General features: G+C 39.4%; 2 protein-coding genes across 2 annotated transcripts; both read left to right on the top strand.

Annotated features, from left to right (window-relative positions):
- Nucleotides 1–1,644: 1,644 nt before the first annotated feature.
- On the top strand, nt 1,645–17,202 carry LOC128359539 (anoctamin-1). Its single transcript, XM_053320031.1, has 27 exons — nt 1,645–1,800; nt 2,005–2,307; nt 3,684–3,779; nt 3,923–4,095; nt 4,608–4,662; nt 4,768–4,819; nt 4,968–5,023; nt 5,175–5,222; nt 5,736–5,800; nt 6,370–6,504; nt 6,609–6,769; nt 7,535–7,617; nt 8,502–8,513; nt 9,159–9,233; nt 9,330–9,386; nt 9,955–10,026; nt 10,678–10,879; nt 12,200–12,311; nt 12,410–12,467; nt 12,562–12,662; nt 12,763–12,920; nt 13,021–13,173; nt 13,423–13,475; nt 14,215–14,393; nt 14,682–14,787; nt 15,338–15,923; nt 16,034–17,202. The coding sequence occupies exons 1-27, from the start codon at nt 1,654–1,656 to the stop codon at nt 16,717–16,719; spliced, it is 3,984 nt and encodes a 1,327-aa protein (XP_053176006.1). The 5' UTR covers nt 1,645–1,653; the 3' UTR covers nt 16,720–17,202.
- A 771-nt stretch (nt 17,203–17,973) lies between these two features.
- On the top strand, nt 17,974–23,079 carry cers3b (ceramide synthase 3b). Its single transcript, XM_053319917.1, has 14 exons — nt 17,974–18,028; nt 18,163–18,206; nt 18,437–18,500; nt 18,872–18,917; nt 19,682–19,858; nt 20,082–20,199; nt 20,508–20,626; nt 20,712–20,769; nt 21,136–21,186; nt 21,271–21,363; nt 21,574–21,702; nt 22,103–22,209; nt 22,298–22,451; nt 22,602–23,079. Exons 1-14 carry the CDS (start codon nt 17,974–17,976, stop codon nt 22,719–22,721), a joined length of 1,335 nt encoding a protein of 444 aa, XP_053175892.1. The 3' UTR covers nt 22,722–23,079.
- Nucleotides 23,080–23,123: the final 44 nt, after the last annotated feature.

The raw sequence follows: 23,123 nt of genomic DNA, 5'->3' as shown, positions 1-23,123 counted from the left end.
GACCTTTTGAACCGAGTCATTTTCTCCATTTCCATTCTGGCTCTCTGTTTGCTAACACATGTTTAACGGGGATTAGCGTGCGTGTGTGCATACCTGTAAGGAGATTGACTCTTGAAGCTCTACAGGTATGTGTTGTGCTCATGCTGTCTGATTGAATGTTTGTTTATTTGCATGTCTCATGGCTTTTCCTGGTGTCTCGGGCAGTGAAAGCATTAAGTTTGAATCTGCTGTGGAACCTTTGTTGCATGTTATTCCATCAGTCTTTCAATCACACAACACACAATGGTGCAGAAATCTGCTCTGCACCTTTACTTACAGGTCAATAACTTTTTTTTAAAAAACATGAGCTGCATAAACTGCTAGGAAAAATAGAGTGAAATATCACGCTCCTCCAAATGAATGTCTTGCAAGCAATAACACACATGTCTAAGTCTTGCTGTGGTCTGCAGAAACATATCAGTAATGCACAGACTGGTCAGGACTCATTGTAATTAAGTCCTAAAATCTACTTTGTTACCAGTATTAGTATGTGTTTTGTTCTTTAAGACATGATTCAGGTGAAGAAATGTACAGAGTGTTCAGTGACTGAAACACAACCAACTGTAAACTGTGCTTCCTCCTCTTAAGATAAAATGTACCATATATTATGTCTGTGTATTTGAGTATGAGGGAAACATATTTTGAGACCTACTTAACCTCTCAGTGGTCTCTTAACACTTTATTCTTTATCTCCATCGAATGAGCCCAGTGACCAAATTACCCCAACAGATTGTAAACTGTGCCGCTTGGATTGCAGTGTGAGCTTAATCTGAGCCTACAGCTTCAATTGGGTAAAAAAGAGACAAGGCAGCTTAACTTTGGCTTAGATTTTATCTGTGGGTCTAAAACAACCATTACTCGCTCACCACAATTTTTTTTACACAATAGTAGTAAATAAAATCCATCTACAATGTATATATCTGATAGGACATATTGACTGCCACAGGACCATCAACGTTTAAAGAAAACCTGTTATTTCAAGGAAAATTATATTTTGTGGTAATGTAAATCTTTTGCTAATACATTTGCTATTTCACTATATAGGCAAAAATGGTGGGTTTTTTTTAACCTGGGGCTCGGGACTCTTGTGAAGGCTCACAAGATAATGTTGAGGGGTCATGAGATGAACAAGTGGAATTCCTTTGCTGCCAAATCTTATGATCTTATGAAGGTTGTTAATTTATTATGTTTCCTTTCAATAATTATGAGATGACATCTAAGGTCATCTAAGGTATCATTCAGGTCTTAAAAGAAAAGTAATAATTATGGGGCAGTATTTTTTAATTAGCAGAGTGCAAAACATTGTTCATTTTTTCAGACTTTACTTCTTTAATGTGAATTGCTTCATAATTTTACATTATCGGGCCACTAACTATTATTCATATCAAACAAAGAAGAAAAAAGCTCTTTGGTCACAACTGCTAGACATTCAACCAGTTTTTGCATTAAGGTGTCACAAACACAAAAGATAGATCCCAGGGGTCTAACATGTATCTAAAGGGAGGAATTCCCCCACCTTTACAGCCAGAGCCATCAGACTTTCCCAACTTGTGGATACTGAGATTCTGTTTTTCTTTTCGTGTACTCACAGAGGGATGAAACGGAAAAGAACGTATGTCCGTCACCACAGCAATGAGTGAGACATCGTCCATTCACGCTACGAAGCTTGTGGCATTGGCCCGATCGCTGTCCGGGATTGGGCTCGATGCAGCCAACGGTGGCCCCACCAACCTGCCCTACACTGACGAGCCTCCTCTTCCGGTATGGTCTCCTCTGAATGTAAAAACTCACATCCTGTGGCTCTGACATCATGCAGCAATATGTCATCTTACTCTCAAGACATTTTTCCCTGCCTTGAGGTGACAGGTCTTATTGTTATGCTCTTACTCCAAAGTATTCCCTTCCTTCCAGTCATCTTCACTTACCAAATCTGTTACATGCGTGTGCTTTTGTGTGTTTGTGCAGGAAACCGGCATAGAACTAGGACCTGGGCTTTATTTCGCTGATGGCAAGAGGAAGGTGGATTACGTCCTTTGTTACAAATACAAAAAAAGGCGGGGATCCAAGCCACGCCTTTCCATTGCATCCAATGGTAGCATACCAATACAGATACCAGGTCAATGGGAAACTGAGGGAGAGTCAGGGCAGGCAGTCACACCTGCAGATCTGGAGGAGTCAAAGCTGTCTGAAGAGGAAAAGGCTGTAATGAGGGAGGAGTTTGAAGCTGGACTGCTTGAAGCTGGACTACTGTTAGAGCGTGATAGAGAGGTGTGTATCTGTTTTTACAGTGCTTTCACTATGATTATTTTTTCATCTGGTGTACACTCCTGTTAACATGTATTGGTCAGAGTCATCCTTAAATGATGTGACCACAAATCCTGTGATTGGACGGCTGCCAAACAGGTTAAGGATAAGACTCAGCCTGTCCCTTGAAGCTGGAGGACATTCCTGCACTCTTAATTAAAGAGAGAACTTAATGTCAGTGGTATATTGCAAAACAATATGATAAAAATAACAATAATAACAAAGAGAATTATGTTTTATTATGCATTGTACAAGTATGTGTCTTTTTTATTGCACCTTATATGGGTGTGTGTGTGCGCGTGCATGTTGTGTCAGTCCCTGTGTGTGCATTTGTGTCCCTGTCTGTTTGGTTGTGAGATGCTTGCGTGTTAAATCAGCTGCTGTTTTGGTTGAAGATTAAGACCGCTGACCGTAAGTGTGTAGCCAAAGGCCAGATTATAGGGCCTTATTAGAGAGTGATCCACTACTCGCAAGTGTGTATGCTGGCACATGAACTCATATGGCGGGCGATGGGTGGGTTTAATTTTGTTTGAGTGGGTGGAACCATGTGCTCAGCGGGTGAGCAAGGCGTCAACATCAAATAATGTAGACTATTTTTTTGTAGCTAAAATGTAGAAAAAAATCATCCTCATACAGGTAGAGGTATTCAACATCTTTTCAGCAAAATTAATCTTCTTGCAATGATTTTATTTTTATTTATATTTTACCTAACATTACCATTATTATGTTTAAAATGTTCCATTTAAGACCAGGTTAGCTTTAGTGTGGAGTTTGGTGCTTTGGAACAGGTTGTTATACATTTTAATGTCATCACTGGAACATTTCTGGTAAAAAACAACATTAGAGGTTCAGCAGTAATTGCTAGCACACGTTTTACAGGTTTTAGCCCAGCAGTCCAGAGGCGCAGTAGTAGCTTGTCACTTTTAACTTCATCAAAAAACGATAATTGATTACATTAAGGCGTCTTTTTTAATCTTATCTGAACAGTTGATCACTATCTGCACTTATTTCTTACACTTTGCAGGATTGGAACGTTCTGAGCTTGAAATAATGGGATTTCCTACAAAACATCCTCATTATAACAAAGACGCATACTTACAGGTTTAGAGAAAGCTCATCAGGCTATGTCAGGACAAGTAGCAGAAGCATTTAAATGCAAAGACGGAAAAGACAGATACCCAGTTAATCTATCTATACAGGCCTGTAATAATAATTTTTCCAGTCGTATTCCAAATTTAATTTAACATGTATGCAGCACTTGATGTGACCTAAAGCTACATATGCAGGGATTTATGTTCACACTCCACATTAATCTGGGTGTTGTGTGTGTTTATGTGCAGAGGGCGAATGGCCAGGGGTTTATTCGGGTGCACATCCCATGGCCAATACTCAGTCGAGAAGCAGAGCTTCAGAAGATCAAAGTTCCTGTGAAAAAGGTCAGCAGTTCTACACCATCATTTACACCCTGATCATTCATATGTTTGTTTCAGTTTGCGTATTTTTGACTAGTAACTGAGTCATGATGTATGAATTGATCAGCTCAAATAATATTCCTTGTTTCCATGTTCTCACTGAGCAGAAGTGTGAATTGCGGAAACGGCTGGGCATTGCTGGAATATGGGATTCCATTGCCAGCAAAATCAGCACGCCGTTTCAACCAGACGTCCCTGAGTTTGACATCCAAAGTGACTCACAGACACAAGTCAACATCAAAACCCTCAAACACCCTTTTATCAGAGACAAGCTCCACCTGTGAGTACTTGTACTGTCACACCTAGCACACAAAAACACACATAGTGGAATGGTATATCCTGTGTCAGCAAACTAACCCACTTTAGGAGTTGCCCTTGGCTGAGGGCACAGATGTGTTTTAGTTCAGTCATGGTTAGTGATTTAGATAACACCTTTTTATCTAAATCACCTACATGCTGTGTGCTTTCATCATCCTCATCATAGCATGGCAGGGCTCTCAAGTAGATTGAAGTTTTACTGTTTACACCATTAAAATGGGGATTCTACAATCTGTGTGCTAGTGTGTCACTGCATGTGATGAGATAGGCCAAACAGAAAGAGAAACTTCCTTTTGAGAGAACAAAGATTTTGATTTAATAAACAAAGAAACAAAACTGGTAATGTTAAAAAGTTGGTAATGGTAAAAGTATGAGCAGTAATTCACATCCTCATGTGGTGATCAGTTCTACAAATGAAAGGGAATGATGAACACTCTCATACAGTGTGTGACTTTTTCATGTCATTCCCTGCAGGTATGACATCACGTCAACAGAAACTGTATTTGACAATGCAACACGCAGCAGAATAGTAAGTTCAGAAACAACAAGAGGAATATTTTGTGTATGTTTTGCATACAGTGTGTCTCTGAGTGCACAAGCAATAACATCTGCACTATGCTATGTTTGTGTCCAGGTCGCTGAGATTATTTCACGCGTAACCTGCAGACACACTTGCCAAACCACTGGTGAGGACTCACTTTTGTTGTGGTTTCATTCTTTTTTATACTGTTCACATGTATGCTGTCAGTCAGATTTCATGCTATCCATATGCTATTGGTCACAAAGCTGACCATATACATGACATTGTGTCCCACTTCCTCTTTGTGTCAAAAGGCATCAATTCATTATTGGCTCGGGGTGTCTACGACTCTGCCTTCCCTCTGCATGATGTGAGTATAACAGCAAAAGTATCTATACTGAACATACTGGATATCATATCTACAAATGGAAATTAATGGGGAAAAGGGAGGCTGAACATTTTTAGGAGGAACATACTGTCTAAACTATGACTAGCTGTAAGTCAAGCCTGGTTTTTTTCAGGGGTCGTTTACAAGGAGAGGAGGGAAGGATCAGCGAAATGATAGACAGGTGAGCTGAGTGGCTTGTAATGAGGTTTTGACTATAATAGATGTTACTGATAAAGTGCCTTGACTGATTCAGAACATAATCAGTGAAGCTGGTGGAGATAATACTACTGCTGCTTCAGGCTGATAATCAGGCTTTTGAAAAGACTACATGCTGAAAAGCCTATTATTAGCCTGATTTGGCCCCTTAAAACTGATTTTCAAGTTCACAGAGACCTTGAACTGCTCCTACAAAATAGGACAGAATACTATCATCTGTCTGTGCTCATCATTTTATTATGTGTGGGGCTTTAGGAGTCAAATCTCTGGCCTCAGTCACAACCTCATCACAAATTCATCAAACATGTCTGTTTTTACAACCAGAATCTGAATGTAGCTTCTGCAGATCAAATATAACCTGCAAAAGTCCAGAATAAATTTTAGCTCATAGATATGGTACAAAAATACTACATAAAAATGTCTCTGCTCTGACATTTTGTATCCTTGTATCCATCCTATGTGCTTGGGTGTCTTTCAGCTCCTCCACGAAGAATGGGCTAACTATGGAGTCATGCATAAATACCAGCCTGTGGACCTGATCAGGTACTAAGCAGTTTGTATTCAAAAATAAATGTTTAGTTATAAAGCTAAAGCTTGAGGCTGGAAAGTTCACTCTAGCTACAAATAAGACAGGTTTAGACATAACAAACGAACTGATGATTTTCCTGAGAGGTCCTCCTATAAGATTAATAATTTAAAAATGGATTGGTGATAAATGGATTTTACGCTTTGGCCTAAGGGTGGTTAAAGATAAAAAACATACAAAATGGAAAGGATCTATACTATATACTATATACTATGTAAATTTCAATTTTGATATTTCTTGTATAGAAGTGGAACATTTGATATTATAGTGATGGAAGAGGAAAGATCAATGAGTCACTGCCACATTGTGATTTACTCTCTGGGAACCCTTGACTCATACATTAACTAGAGACCTTATCACTGACCAAAGTGTTGGTTAAGGGTGAGATTTAACATGGTGGTGGTGCTGCATATCAAGAGGAACAATCTGACCTGTTCTGGACCAGAGTTAGACCAACCAACTGACTGTCCAACATCACAGCAAAGTCAGTTGACAGCTTGTTAATATATTGTTTCTATGTTGACAGGAAGTACTTTGGAGAGCAGATTGGGTTGTATTTTGCCTGGCTGGGTGTTTATACTCAGCTCCTCATCCCTCCCTCTGTACTGGGCATCATTGTCTTCCTGTACGGCATATTTACTGTGGATATCAATGTGCCAAGGTAGGCAGATACAACATCTCATCTTTTTGGATGCTTATAAAATGAATAACAATGTATTATATTTATATCATTCCCTTAATGTGGTGTTTTCACATATATTTTAGCCAGGAGACATGTGATGACAACCTGAATATCACCATGTGTCCACTGTGTGATGGAGTGTGTGACTACTGGCGGTTGAGTTCGGTGTGCTCACTGGCTCGAGCATCATATCTCTTTGACAATGGAGCCACTGTCCTCTTTGCTATTTTCATGTCTCTGTGGGGTAACTATACTTTCTAATTCACTTTCCTGATAATGTTATGACAAAGATATTTTGATATACTATTATTAATATTAAGTATAATATAAGCTATAGTACAATTAGCTCAGAGAAATGTATAGCTGGTTCAGTTAGATCTTGGATCTAAATTCAACCTTTATTTATTTAACAAGAATAGTCACATCAAGACATCTTATTTGTAACCTGGTCAGACAAGACAACATAATAAAAATGTGTCATATAAAGCAATCGGTTTGGTAACAATCACAATCATAAATTTGCTGTAATAAAATCATTACAGCAAATTTATATAAGGAAGTCCCTAAATTGATAGGAGTGTTAGTAATACAAATGACATAACATTGCAAATACCAGCTCCTGAAAACAGGTCTCTCACCTGAGGTGATCTTTTATTACTGTAATGATTTAGAAATTATTGCTGATTTTTCTGAGAGGGATAATGAATTTTCAGTAACATTAAGCTATGCGTGACTGGAGAGAATTTAACATTAAGCTGCTACCTGAGGTGTGAATGTACTGAAAAAATATTTGCTTTGTAGCATATGCCTATATTTTAACATGTTTTAACCATGCATGTGGGCTGCCTTCATAAATCAGTATAATGTTGCTCCACATGTGTTTCCTTTTGCTCTCTTGCTCAACCATTATTGTAAAAGGATGAGACTTGAGTGTCAAACTAAAGGTCAGGATTTTTAAATCTTTTCTAATCTTTTAGATATTTAACATATTTTTTGTGTCTCCTTGTAGCTGCTTGTTTCCTTGAGCACTGGAAGAGACGACAGATGTGTCTGAGGCATACCTGGGACCTGACGAGCTTGGAGGATGAGGAGGTACTAAAATAGATACAACAATACTGTGCTGTTGACACACACACACACATAAAGACACATACATACATTGCCTGAGTGTAGATACAGTCAGAGTCTTTTTTGCTTTGCCAGCATCAATTTCATTATTAGTTTCTTTCTTTTTCTCTTTCATTTTCCACTCCACTGGTTTATTAAAGTTCTAAGTCAGTCAGGGTGAGACCGTTAACCTCATGGCCTGGGTCAATCATGACAGCAGAGATCAGTTGTGGTTTGCCTTGCAGATTATCATTTGTCTCAGGATAGTTCCCCCCTAACACACACACACACACACACACACACACACACACACACACACACACACACACACAGCCACCAATTTAACACAACTCTTTACCCTGTAAAAGGCTGTAATGGGATTGGTCTGTTCTTAAAGCAGTGAACTTGCAGGTCAGGATGACGCAGCAAAAACACTCTCAGCCTAATCTACTGCCTCAACTGTTAATTTAAGTTTAAATGACTGTAAATCACTTACTTCTGCACATCTCCATCAGTACTCCTGTTAATTTCGCTGTTCTTCACATTTTCATTCGGTTGATCTTTACACATTACAGTTGATTTACTGTCAAATTACTGTTTATCTACTTTACGTTTCCAGTTTTGCATTTTGTCCTCCCACATTGCTTTTTGCTCATTTGCACATTTTTATATTCTCTTACTATGTGTTTATAATTATTACTATTTACTTTTATAGTTTTTACCTTTTTACTTATTTCCTAACTGTGAGCTGAGCAATTCTAACAATGCAATTTCCCTGTGATCAATAAAGTTTTTTTCTGATTTTGATCCTAATGCATTCTCTCTCTTTCTGTCTCTCTTTTATTTATTTTTGTCTCCGGTGCCTGAAGGAGCGAGTCCAGGTGGGAAAGTTTCCATGAATCTTAGATGTATCCACATCAAGGTCAAAAGTGAAGAAGAATCTGATTCCAATTTCCAGTTTTGCCATTAATCAATAATGTAAACATTCTGGAAAAGATTATGTCAAAATTATGCAAATACAATGAGCATGCAAACAGTGTGTAGTATTACTTTTTAGAATTATTTTTGTACTGGTATATACAATTTAGTCATCTAATAAGGAAACCAGCAGCAGCAACTTTTGTGTGTGTGTGGAAACAGAAATCTGAAAATGATCACTGTACTCCTTTAGAAAATATTTTTTAAGTAAAAAATAAAAAGCTACATAAACATGTCCTGGTTTAGGCTGGCACCTTCTTAAAACAAACAGGCATGAGGCCATTGAAGTCTGTTATGTAGTGTCAACCTAAAACTTTTGCAAATGTCCAACAGCCAACATAAATGACAGAGATTAAAGTAAAGCAGTGAATTTGTAGCTTTAAGATAATTTGGGGCAGAGATTTCTGTGGCCACAGCTGGTGTCTTAAACCACTATACTGTAAAGCTATGAACAGCTAAAAACAAAAAAAGAAACGTGACATGAGGCTGCTTTGTTTGTTGTGTGATGCAGTCACATGTGTTCTAACATCTGTTTGTGTGTGTTGCAGGAGGAGCTGAGGCCTGAATATGAAGAGGCTTTACAGGAGAAGAAAGATAAGATGAAAGCACTGTCTAAAAAGAAGGTTTTGTATCTAATTATTTACGTTCGTCTCAGATATAATTTAATTAATTCGAAGTGTATATGTGGTTTCTCACTGTGTGTTTTTATTATTTTGTAGTTAACACAAAGTGGGGATGGCGCATATGGAGAAAAAGACCAGATGCTGGCCTCACAGGTATCACTGCAGTGCTTTGTGTGATAGGGCAGTACGTGAACAGAGTTGCTGTGGGGTGAGGGCAGGGCTGTTAACATTAAGGTGATTTAAACTTGACTCGCAGCGAATGCTTACACGGATCTCATTTCTTCAATGACACTGCACCCACTGAGGGTGAAAAAAACATTACTATACAAACAAATATTGCAGCATGTCTTTGTCTTTCATTTACAATTAAATTGTTACAGACAAACTTAATTTGTATGAGTTTATGTCGGTGTTTAAAGAGGAAACCCCCTTCACCTACTGAGAGTGGTTGAGTCCAAAGCTGCTTACCTGCCTGAGATTAGCCCAGATTACTGATGGAGAGAGAAAAGGGAGGAGGGAGAGGAAGAAGGGGAGGGGATTTCTGTCCTTTCTGGTGGCAAACATGCACCTGTCAGACAGAAAACATAATGCGTGTGGGCACAGCATGTGCTCAGCATTACTGCACATCACATACTGTACACAAAAGCATTTATAAATGTGTGTGTACAGATTTATATGTCTGTTTGTAATCCAGTAATATGATTGTTTTTCTTGACAACAGGAACCAGAATCCCTGGATATAGAGGATCACCTGTCAGGTTATCTCATCAATGTGTCCACCTTACTACTGCTGGTACTGTGTTTATACTTTTACATTTAACAGTATTCATTTCACATTTTTGACTCCCCTGTATTGTATGTTATACAGCTAAAGCTCTATACAGCTTATTTCCTCACTGCTGTTATTTTGTCAGTAAACCATTAAAATGACCTAGACATTAAAATCATATGATATATTATACAAAGATAAAAGATTAAATAAGACAACATACAAGAAAGTGATAAAATACAAGAAAAACAATTGATAGAAAGGGGGAAATGACCAGATTATAGCAGAAATTAATAGTTGATCAAGAGAAAATAAATCTGCAACAATTCCGATAATCATTTAATTCTCTCGGTCATTTCTCTTGGGTGATGATTTGCTACTATATTCTATATCCTTATCCTATATATATATATATATATATATATCAAATATATTTTAATTGCTGTTTGGAGAAAACAGTCAAGTTTGAAGAAATGACTTTGGAATTTTTCCACATTTGATAAACTAAAAGATTAATCGTGATTGAAAATATTAATTTATTGCATCCCTAAAATACATTTTGACATGTAACAAACATTAACAATGAACACAAATCACAAATCAACTGTGAACATATAGACTTTGTCAACAAAGTCTTGTCATGTAACTGTTAGTCTTGTGTCTGAATGCTTTCAGATCTTTGTAACCATCTCAGCAGTGGTTGGGGTGGCAGTGTACCGCATCTGCATGTTAAGCGTGTGGTCCATGAACCCCGATCCTGAAGCCAAGGCCAGTGTGAGGATGACAGTCACCACCACAGGCATCATCCTCAACATGCTGGTGGTTCTGGTGCTGGAAGAGGTCTACGGCGCAATCGCTGTGTGGCTGACTGAGCTGGGTAATGCTGCCCTTTAAATAATCTTTAAGAAGCAGTTGACTTCACTGTGCTCTCCTCTGCTTACTGTCCTGTGCCTTTTTTGTCATGTCCATTTTCAAGCATTAAAATAGCAACATAGACACAGAACTTTTTTCTCTCAAACTTTTTTAATCAGTTTTTGCAGACAGTACAGAGTAGTAAATCAACTTTACATTACATAAGAGCGTCTGTATTAAAGGAAAAGAAAGCCCCAGCAAAAATCCCACATCCCATGTCAGTTGTGGCCACAGTAAGCTACTAATTAGTTACATAGCAACATAAATAAAATAAATAAATGGATAATAATAACAATAATTATAACAATAGTAAATAATAATTAAATGAATAATTAAATGCGTAGATAAATAGATTAAATAATCATTCAAGAAAAAGAAGGAGAAGAGAAAAACTTTTCTAAATACAGACATCATAAGATGTCCACGTGGGAGAAACTTGTTTCCATTTGAGAAGAATGGTGCGCCTGGCCAGCAGGGTAGTGAAGGCAATCACATGCTATGTAGTAATGGGCAAATTTTTGGTCAGAGGGAGACCAAATAGAACAGTCAAGGGGTTCAGTTCTAAATATGTATTGAAAGCCTGTTTGAGAGTTTGGAATACATCGGATTAAAAGCCTCGAGCACGTCCAGAACATATGTGACTGGTCAGCTGGAGACTGTTTACAACGGTTACAAGCATCACTGTGATTGGAATATATTTTAGCAAGTTTAGCATTGGTGAAATGGGCTCTATGTAGCACCTTCCATTGCAGTAGACTGCGCCTGGCACATATAGATGAAGAATGGACCAGTTTTAAAATGTCCCTAACCCATTTGATCATTTTTTATTAATATAGAAGCGGCCATAAACCTAAAATGCATTAAGGTTTTTCTTGTTAGATTTCTTCTTTATATCACAGATTTTTTGTTTTGAAGAAAAACTCTTTAGTTAATTGTTCTTGAGACCGATAATTATCATCGATTCATAATAGTGCAGATGCATAATGGTAAGTGTGAGAGAGAGGCTTCTGCTGACTGCTCAATACTGAGCAGATGGTTTACTAGCCACAGGGTCACCTTGTTTTTCAATATATTGCCTGACAAATAAGTAGTGAAAGAAACGGCAGTTTAAACACACACAAATGTACATGGGGAAAAACTTCCTGACATTGTACAACACAGGTTACCATATAACTTATTTAGGAAGCATTAGTTTGGATGCATGTAACTCACTGTGAGTGAAACACATTATAAGCAAGACTGTGTAACATGAGCTGATGGTGTGTTTATAATTGTTGTCCATCAGAACTTCCTAAGACAACGGAAGAGTTTGAAGAGAGGCTGATCTTCAAGTCTTTCTTTCTCAAATCCATGAACGCCTTTGCACCTATTTTCTATGTGGCCTTCTTCAAGGGCAGGTGTGTATCATTCACTTTCATTTTGTCTATCTTCTCTCACTTCTCATCATTGTTTGTCTTTATTCTTTATCATGTACGTTGGTTTTCCCTTCACGTAGGTTTGGTGGACGGCCTGGCGATTATGTTTACGTCTTTGGAGACTATCGCATGGAAGAAGTGAGTGCAGTTACATGCATTATTAGTTAGTGTGTCCGTTTGTGTATATTGCTACAAATGTGTGTTAGCTAAATGAGTGTTTTGTACTCCACAGTGTGCTCCTCCAGGCTGCCTCATTGAGCTGTGCATCCAGCTCAGCATGATCATGCTCGGAAAACAGCTCATCCAAAACAATGTCTTTGAGGTTCTCATACCGTATGTATTTTCTTTTTTACATCTAAAAACATACATTTCAGTCAAAGCTGCATCATTTACTAGGGTCACAGTCTAATGTCTTGTATACTTTTTTTTCTAGTAAGCTAAAAAAGATGTACAGAACAATGCAGGAAGAAAAAGGGAAGAAAAGGGAAGCCGAGGATGAGGACACAGAAGAGAGGAGACCAAAACAACAATTTGACAAAGATTTTGCTCTGGAGCCTTTTGAAGGTGTAACCCCAGAGTACATGGAAATGAGTGAGTCTCTTCTAGTGTCTTTCTCTGCCTTTAATTCACATTTGCCACTCCAGTAACTCAATGTAATTTTTTTTTAAAATGTGTGACTGTGTCTCTGCAGTCATCCAGTATGGGTTTGTGTCTTTGTTCGTGGCTTCCTTCCCACTGGCACCTGCGTTTGCTCTGCTCAACAACGTCATTGAGATTCGCCTCGATGCTGCAAAATTTGTCACTGAGATCCGGCGGCCTGATGCTGTGAGGTGTAAAGACATAGGTACAGATCACACATACAAGCATGTCTACTCTGTCTCAGTCTCTGTGTGAATGTGAAACAATCTATCCAGGAACTTTTAATCACTATCTTTTCCTTTATTCCACTCTGCCCCTCCATTTTTGTCTCTTTGTATCAATGTCTGTCTGTCTGTCTGTCTGTCACTTTCCTTCCCACACACAAAAACACACACATGGATGGACACTTTCCCCTTTCCTCCTTTGTCTCCTTTCATGGACATGCTATCTCTAGGGATTTGGTACAACATTCTCTGTGGAATCAGCAAGTTCTCTGTCATTACCAATGTAAGTGTGTTCGACTGAGTGTGTGTGAGTCTGTCTACTTTGCCCAAAACCTTTGAGCTCTGTTAGACAACGCCTCACTTAAATAATGCACACAATATCCTTCTTTTTATTTCAGTTGCTAATGCTGACAGTAAGTGTGAATTGAATGAAGTGTTCCTTATCTTATGTATCACCAAACATTTTTTTAAAGGAAATCTTTTATTTGTTCTTTTTGGTGCAACACAGCTACTTTTTAAGAAGCTGGTGGATCCTCATTATCTGCCAAGTATATGTCTCTGTTTGTCTCAATGACTCTGCCTCAAACAATGAGTTGTCTCTTGTTGCTTTGTGTAACACAAGTGAAACAGTCAGGACATCGGTTCTTTTATTATTCTTATTATTATTGTTATCAGGGATTATTTTATTAACATGTGGCCTCAGAAATATCAAAAATCACATTCCCTACATTGAAAAAAATGTACTTGCTGAGTGTCAGGATGATAAGACTTTGTGCTAAATCACATCATTACTTTAAGTTAAATGCTGTGACTAAATAAATATCTACGCAGAATAATAATACATTTAAAAAAAGAAAATTCACAAAAACAATTGCTATTATGATAATATTGATATTTTAAATTTTGTGTTAAGTAGGTAATATTATTGTGAAATTATTTTTATGACTGATGTGTGCTTTATTTATGTGATATAGCTGCATTAATTCAATGCTGCTGTTTCTACTCCTTGTTTGTCTCCTCAGGCATTTGTGATCTCCTTCACGTCAGAGTTTGTTCCACGAATGGTTTTTCAGTACATGTACAGTGTAAATGGCACCATGAATGGCTACACAGAGCACTCACTGTCCTACTTTAATGTCAGCAACTTCCCTCCGGGCACCGCACCCACAACCACCCTCATCACCGGAGTATCTATGTGCAGGTCAGAGTGACTCTCTTAACCTTGACCTACCTGGAGCTGCCTTTAAATCCTTGAGCCCAGCAGCTTACCTCTTACTTACTTAAATCCTACAGTTTCCTGGATTTTTTTGGAGTTTCCAGAAACTGTGAAATGTGGCATTTATAGAAAGGATTAAATTATTTACTGGGGCAAACCTTATCAAGAAGAACCATATCTTCCTCTGATTGTTTACATTTAATATTCATTAATGTTGCTCTGTGCGGACATTACTGTTACCTCGCTAACACTCACACTGTCTGTGTTTATCAGGTATAAGGACTACAGGGATCCACCCTGGGAACCAGATGCCTACAGCTTCTCTAAACAGTACTGGTCTGTCCTCGCAGCAAAGCTGGCCTTCGTAATATTCTTCCAGGTATGGATACTAATCCAAAAAGTGGTGTCAGATCTCTAAGTCTTTCTCAAATCCATCACCACCTTTGTACCCATTTCCAACTCTGATGTGTCAACTCAGATTATCCTCCGATACCAATTACCAATTCAATACTAGTGTTATCTTTTTAAAATCTGTATGCCACACTGTTTGGAACTCATTAAAATGGTCAGAGATTGGGTGTGCAGCCCAACATGGCTGACATAGTGTAACTAATAGTGGAAATTGTGAATTTCATAATTACACTGACAAAGTGGATTTGTGATGTTGATGTGGATAAGTCACGTCTGGCTGACACCCAATCAGCTTAATAAGGTCAGTAACACTAACAATACTGACCTACTGAGGTGGCGCATCCTCATTAATCAGAAAACCCATTTACCCTTGCAGCCAATTAAAACTTAACTCTTAAACCAATAGAATATTATTTTTTTATAATAATTTTTAAAAATAATGATGGAGAGTTGAAAGTGACTCAATGCACACTTTATAGTAATAAAAAAAAACATTTCCTTGTCTTTTGCCCTTTTAGAACCTCGCCATGTTTCTCAGCATGCTGGTTGCCTGGATGATCCCAGACGTACCACGGTCTCTGCGGGAACAGCTGAAGAAAGAGAACATGATGCTGATGGAGTTTCTCCTGAATCAGGACCAGGAGCAACGTGCCAAATCTCACTCCCCGAGACGCTCCATCCCCCACTTCCCCGCCTCTATAGATATTGTGGTGGAGGCACCACCAGAAGAAGAGGAGGAGCAACAGCAAGTGCAGGAGGAGGAGGAGGAGGAAGAAGCGGGAGTTGAGATCAACCTGGATGAACCAAGGCCTAACAGTGATGGTGATCCAGAAGATGGAAAGTCACTTGGAGAAGTGGAAGAAAATGGAGACGAAAAGCGAGGATGTGAAGGAGAAGATGAGGCTACAGAGGAAGAACGGGGAGAAAAAGATAAAGAGGTTAATGAAGAGGATGGAAAATGTGATAATGAGCAACAGGAAGGAGAAGAGAAAGAGGAGGAAAGACAAATAAAGGATGAGAAAAATGATGTTGAAGAGAAAGCAGATGAGGAGGAGAAATTTACTGTTGACCTGGACTCCTTCATGAGCGACCTGGGCCTGTTAGGTAGGAGGGGAAAACTATTTTTAACTACTGCTATTGCACTTTTATCATTCTGTCAATTTTAATTAAATTTGTAGTAATGCCTTATGATTCATTTTTCTGTTTATTTCTAGATGATGAACCATCATCAAGCACAGCTAAAGATGCAGTGCTTCCCCGCTCATTCTCCAAGCAGGAATACCAGAAAGACGAGGAGCCTCCGTCGCCTCAAGATCCACCATCTAAAAGCGGCTCGTCCCAGAGTCTGAGGGGCTCCAGAGCAGAAATTACAGTGTCAGATATTGACACTAGGCACTTCTCACTGATTGCTCCTCCTCCAAGAGAGCCAGGCTCAAGGGCGAAGGCCCGCTGCTCCACCCTGCCTTCCCGCCACAGAGAGGCTGAGGCTTGTTACAGCCTGCCGCGACCGAGCCACTCTACCAGCCTCACGAGGTTCCAGCAGGCGGCCACACTTACTCCCCTTGTTCCCCTGGGCTCTTCATTATCCTCTTCATCCAACCCATTCTTGCCCCCAAACACATCAGTGTCACATTTATCTCCACATCACACACAATCCCCATCAATCAAGCTCGAGCCCCCACAGCTCAAAGCCCCCAGTGAACTATTTGCACTGAAAGGCCCCCCGCCCCAACAGCCACGCTCCAGGGGCAAAGCCCGGTGCTCCACCCTGCCTACACGACAAAGAGTCCCTGACCCAGAGGAGCACATCACCAAGCCTAGCCATTCCACCAGCTTCACAAAGCTGGGAGACCGCATCCCTCCTTCCCCCAGTGAACTGAAACGCAACGCACCAGTATGAGGAGGGCTGGAAGGTGAAAGAAAGGGACAGAGGGTGGCAGAGGGAGGGGGAGGGAGGGGGAGGACTATCCAGATTATCTCTCCTGTCTGTGCCTGGAGCCTCACCTCCCCGTCTGTCCTCCATATCTGCGTACATAATACCTGGGGTCTGATGAGAGACCATCCAGATCAACTGAACTTCCTTTTTATTCTCCTAATCTTCACAGAGATGTTTATACTACTCAGTGGTTTAGGGCTGATTCTGACAAGGGGAGTCTTGGACAATTCAGAGAAAAAGCAATCCTCTGAAACTCTCCTTACCATGCCTGAAGAAAGCGCCACTGGAACTTTAATGCTTTCTAAACTTTTTATCTTTTTTGGTTGTTGTTTTTTTTGTTGGTTTGTTTTTGCCCACAGCGACAGCTCAATAGCCACTGCTTCTCTGTTATTTTCAGTCCCACACATGCAGCAGTGCTGCCTTGTAGACCAGAGGAATATGGAAACTATATACATCACAGCTAGAATCAAACAGTTATGCTTGTAGATCTACTGTTTATTTTTAGACGTTTTGATATATAAAATATGTAAAATCATAATAAAAGAAGGACATATTTTTGACAACTGTTTTTTCCTTGTGAAGTTTCCTTTGTAATGTTGCATTTCTGTCTCAGATTACTGTCAGGAAAGCTAAGTCATCTTTATGTAGTATTACAATTATTGCAGTTTAGTTTTAATAAATGATCCATATTATATATTTGAGGTGACAAATAACATCACAAATCCAGTGGCACTTCTATTCAGAAATAGTGGAACAATGTTGTAAACATGAGCAGCAGACACATGCGTAACATGGCACTAGTGAATCCTGAGAGAGAGACGGTATCAGTCTGATAAGCTTATTATGTTGTCTCTGTTGCCCCCTTCTGGTGTGTGGTGAAACACTGACAATTGGCTTAGTATCCAACAGTTTCATATGGATGGTCAGTGAAGTGTTTTAATTACAGTCTGCAAAAGTAATGAAGAATCATCTGACAATTGAAATTAATTGCATGGAATAACAGATACAAACAAATGAATTTTTGCAAAAAGAAACGACAAAGAAACAAGGTCACTTGGTTTGTATTGATGTGTTTGTTATTAACCAAGGCAGTTATGCAGTGATGTTCCGCCCCCCCCCCCCCCCCCCTCTCTCTCTCTTTCTCCCTCTCTGTGAAAGTTCCCTTGTCTCTTCTATCCACAACCTGTACTGACTCCTCCTCCCCTGACCCACCAGTGAATGGGGCCTTTGTGGGGGCTTCCCAGCATTCCGAGGGAATTCTTGCAAGGTGAGGGTACGCAAACAAGTCTGTGCTCAGATGACTGCTGCAGCTTACCATGTACCGCAGTTTAAAAAAATCAAAATGCTTCCAAGGGCAGCGAGGGGCTTTTAGTCCTGAGATAGCCTTACATTAAGGGTAACTACAAGGGTGTGATCACAGAAGCAGGCAGAGTGGGAGGGAAAGATCCCATGCTTTCTAACCAGGTGAGCGACCACACGCATGCTCAAAAGTCAACATGCTCACTGAAGCCTGTTGCCTCACACACATAAAGGTACATGTAGAGATTAGGGGAAGCATTAGCAGAAGAGTAAATATTTGTCTTCTTTTTTTTACTTTTTACTATGTCTTTGAAGAAGATGGCAGAATAGAGGATCTAACCTGTTATCAAATTTATATATAAGTGAATTGTTATAGTAACAGACCGGCTTCACACAGACAGGCCCCTGGAAAACACACTACACAAAACACGCTGGGCATACCAAAGGTGAGTGTGTGTGAATACATTACTTTCTTATATATGTGTCTATATGTTTAGTTGCTATAATGCCCGTTATCTCGTTATCTGGTTTTCATTTGTTATTATTTGTTCTTTTCTTCTTTAGTTTCAGTGTCTTGTAAGCCCATTTGGGCTGGGCACTTCTGGTGCATGACATGTTAATAAGAAATCAATCAATCAATCAATGTATGCATGTAACAGTCATGTAGGAAAGAATGTGATCATTTAGACATCTATAGACAATTATAGCTGTTAAACTGAAGATCAGATAGAGGGCTGTGGCCGTTGGGGTTTCACACAGTATTTCTCCTAGTTTCACTGGACTTTGTCACACACTCTGTATCTACATTCTCCCCCAGCTACCATCTCTTCTGTTGGAACTTGTCAAGACAACACTGCCTGTAGGTATGTATGCTTGTTTTCCCATGCTGATTTATTAACTAACAGTGTGGTTCAGGCGCAGACTGTATGAGTTATGTTGTATCTCAGTGAGGAAAACATGGCATGGCAACGTTTTGAAATTCATTTCTAACAGTTTATGTTACATGTCTTTATCTACACTATTATGGGCAGAGTCCACAACGGGAAGGACTTTACTTCTTTGTAATCTTTACCTCCTTGAATTGCTCCTCTCCCTTTTTTTTTTTTTTTTAATCTTTCATGCCCTTTGATATCTACTGTAGCTGTAGCATCTTTAGATTGTTCACTTCCTGTAATGGTTAAATGGTTGGTATAGTTTCACTGTCAGAGAACAGTAGGAGGTAGAGGAGAAGTATATTGTTAACAGAAAAATTACATTCAGTAGATTCAAGAAAAACAAGGTACTGAATTTTGAATGTGAATTAATGTGAACCAGTACCTGGCTGCTTCAGAGAGCCAGCCTGGTTTGACTGCTACACAGTCATAGCAAATGTGGACCGCTTTGGCCAGTTGACATAGTTTCATGGCAATAAAAACAAAAAATCATCAATTTTAACTAATCTATATCATATTGCATGCCTTAAAATCAGACCTTCTTAGAGGAAAATGGATAAAAATCACCCTGCTGTATAACTTCTGTCATGGAGCCAAGCAGACTTTATCAGAATTTTACATTAAAAAATGTTTTTTATTAAAACCTGAATATAAAATGCTTCATCTCAAATCAGTTTTTCATGGTTGTATTTCAGCAGCATGTTGCAGACAGTCAGTGAGTGGCTGTGGTGGGAGCGCCTGTGGCTGCCAGGAAATGTCTCCTGGTCTGATCTGGAGGACAGTGAAGGTCGTGTCTATGCTAAAGCCTCTCAACTTTACGCTATTCTGCCCTGCGCCCTCTGCCTGCTCGTTGTCAGATACCTGTTTGAGAGGTGAGAAAAGGATGTGAGTAAATGTGTGTCAGAGAATTTGGTTTCAGAATACTTAGATCATGTTGCACAAACTGTTTACAGCAGTCTTATGGTGATATCTGGAAAATGGTGCTCTGCAATATAATTTCTTCTACAGTATGTTGTACTGACAGATATTTAATAACTAAATGTTCATAGGTGATGTAGTCCTTTCAGTTTCCCTGCTTCTTGTTTGCTTTTGCAGATACGTGGCCACACCGCTGGCTGATGCGTGGGGAGTCAGAGACAGGGTACGTCGCAAAGTCGAACCAAACCCTGTCCTAGAACAGTACTTCTGCAGCCAAACACGGCTTCCATCGCAGGTATGTTAAAGGCCCATTTCACTAAAAAACAAAGCTGCAGTAAATCACATACTATAGCATTTTGTGTGGCACTAACAAAGACAAAAGTGTTATCCAGACAAGAGAACCTATTTCATAAAGTAATGAAATGAATGAAAAAATACTGTATATATTACTAAATTCAAGACATTAGGCCTTTCATGAACAACAAAGTACTTGAGGAGTTGAGTTGAGATAATCAGAGAGTTAAAACAAGTGAAATAAGGCTTGAGAGTGTGCATCCCCAGGGTGGAAAGCCTTATGAGATTTCACTTTCCCTTGTGTCACAGGCTAATGTGAGGTCTCTGTGTAAGAAAACCAGTTGGCCAGAAAGGAGAGTTCAAGTCTGGTTCAGAAGGAGGAGGAACCAGGACCGTCCAGCACTTCGGAAGAGATTCTGTGAAGCCAGGTGTGTGTGTGGTAACTGGTACACTAATGTGTGCAAAGATACTAATTTATTCACGTGTGTCATTATTGTTCTTGTCTGTCCACAGTTGGAGATGTGTGTTCTATTTTTTTGCATTTCTTGGTGGAGTCCTTGCTCTGTATGATGTAAGTTTTTTTCTTAGCTTTTTCCTATTTTTTTTTTTTTTTTACAGGAATTGCCAGGATGTATAGGATTTTTCCTTTTTGTTGATTTTTCCATTGCATGAATTGTGTGCTCTGTGCTGTTTCTCTCCCTCTTTCTCTCTATCTGGATGTACCACTCTGATTTCACTGTAATGCATGTGAAACTTGTGGTCTATCTTCATATTTCATGTCTCTCTGTGCTTCAGGGTTTTTCTCACACTCTGGCAGTTGACATAGCAGACAAGCATGCATGAGCTGGTTGGCCGACAGTTATCCTCGATGCTGTTTTCAAAGCTGTTCTCCAAACTCGCTCACACTCATCTCCTCCTTTGTTTTTGTTGTCTTTAGAAACCTTGGCTTTATAATCTGAAGGAAGTTTGGGCAGGCTTCCCTAAGCAGGTAAGTGTTTTTACCATTGCTATCTGGACAGCTAGTAGAAAATAACAGAAAGCAGTGTAATATGTGCATTATGTGTCCATGCAGTCCATGCTGCCATCTCAGTACTGGTATTACCTCTTGGAAATGGGTTTCTACCTTTCTCTGCTCCTCAGCCTCTCAACTGATGTGAAACGGAAGGTGAGATGTGAATGCATCTATTAAAAGAAAAATAGTTTAATTTATGTTTACATCATATTCATTATTAATGGAGTGTCTACTAAGAATGACACATTTTCAAATAAAAATAAAATAAAGTAGAAGGAAAAACGTTGGATATACAAATCTTTTGCTTTTTGTGCATTCTTTCTCATATGTACATGCTCTCATGTCATGTGTATGTGTGTGTAGGACTTCAAAGAGCAGGTGGTTCATCACATAGCCACACTGACTCTTCTTAGCTTCTCCTGGTTTTCAAACTACATCCGTATTGGAACCCTTGTGATGGCGGTTCATGACTCTGCTGACATCCTGCTTGAGGTTAGTGCAGCGGTTACATCAGTGCATGTGCATGTTTATCTATTTGATATCTATTGTCATCCCCTCGGCTGGTGCTGGACTTGCAGATAACAGTGAGAGATTACATTGCATAAACAGACTCATTTAAGAAACATTTATTACATGTAATAAAAATGGCAATTCCAGATAGCAAAGCTGTGTTCCTTTAAAACATCATCATACATTTCTTAATATGATCTTTTTGTTCATGCTATAGCTGCACACAAACACAAGAAATTCAGTTCAATGAACAGACAGCATTGCCAATGCCTCTATAAACGTTCACAAAATTCACAAAAAATATGAATAGAAACTTTGTCTGACTCTGTAAAACTGAACTCTAAGAACTGAACTTGATATTTTTCTCTGTTTAATCTCACAGTGTGCAAAAGTATTAAACTACGCCAAGTGGCATCAGACTGCTAATGCCATGTTTGCAGTGTTTACACTTCTCTTTATGTTGACAAGACTTGTGATTTTCCCCCTCTGGTAAGTGTGTAAAATGAAAGGATGTGTGCATGATGCATGATGATCTTGGTGTAAGATGAAAAATGTCACATGTGCATATCTTCCACAGGCTGATCCACTGTACATGGGTGTATCCACTTGAGACATTTGCTCCCTTCTTTGGCTACTATTTCTTCAACGTCATGTTGGTAGTTCTACAGATACTCCACCTCTACTGGGCTGTTCTCATATCACGAATGTTTTACAAGTGTGTCTTCACCAAGGTGTGTTTATAAGTGTATCCATGTATGTATGCATTTCTGCAGAAGAAGGAAATCTATTGCAAACTATGTACATGCAAGTTACATCTCTTTATGTTGCTTCTCTTTGGTTTATTTTCTACCTCTCTTCTGTGGCTCATCTTCATTCTGCAGCTGGAAGGCGATGACAGAAGTGATGAAGAAGAGGATGACAGTGACTCATCAAATGAAAGAAAGCACAAACCGACTCACTTTAATGGCTCTGGAACCAGAGGCCGGGCCAACGGCCACTAATACACGAAGACAGAGACAGAGAAAAGGGAAAATGGACAGCAGACACATGGATAGATTCAGTCTGGATTGCAGTGGCTGAAATACATTTTGCATATAAGAAGAAGTAAATACACTTGAGCAGAGAATTTTATTCTTAAAGGAACTGTGAAGGATAATACAGGTGCATGGTTGGAACTCACTAAAACCAGAACTTTTAATAACATCATGGTGGCTCTGTGGTTAGCACTGTTGCCTCAAAGCAAGAAGGTGTATGTTTGAACCCTGGCTGTCCCAGGTCCTTTCTGTGTAGAGTTTGCATGTTTGCATGGGTTTTCACCAGGTGCTCCAATTTACTTCCATCATCACTCCTTTCTCCTGTCAGTGCCCCTGACCAAGACACTGGCAAAAGAACTGGAGTCCCCA

Source organism: Scomber japonicus, chromosome 5 (assembly GCF_027409825.1).
Source record: "Scomber japonicus isolate fScoJap1 chromosome 5, fScoJap1.pri, whole genome shotgun sequence".
NCBI lineage: Eukaryota > Metazoa > Chordata > Actinopteri > Scombriformes > Scombridae > Scomber > Scomber japonicus.
Note: the sequence above shows the minus strand (reverse complement) of the source record. Positions and strands in the feature narration are given on the sequence as shown.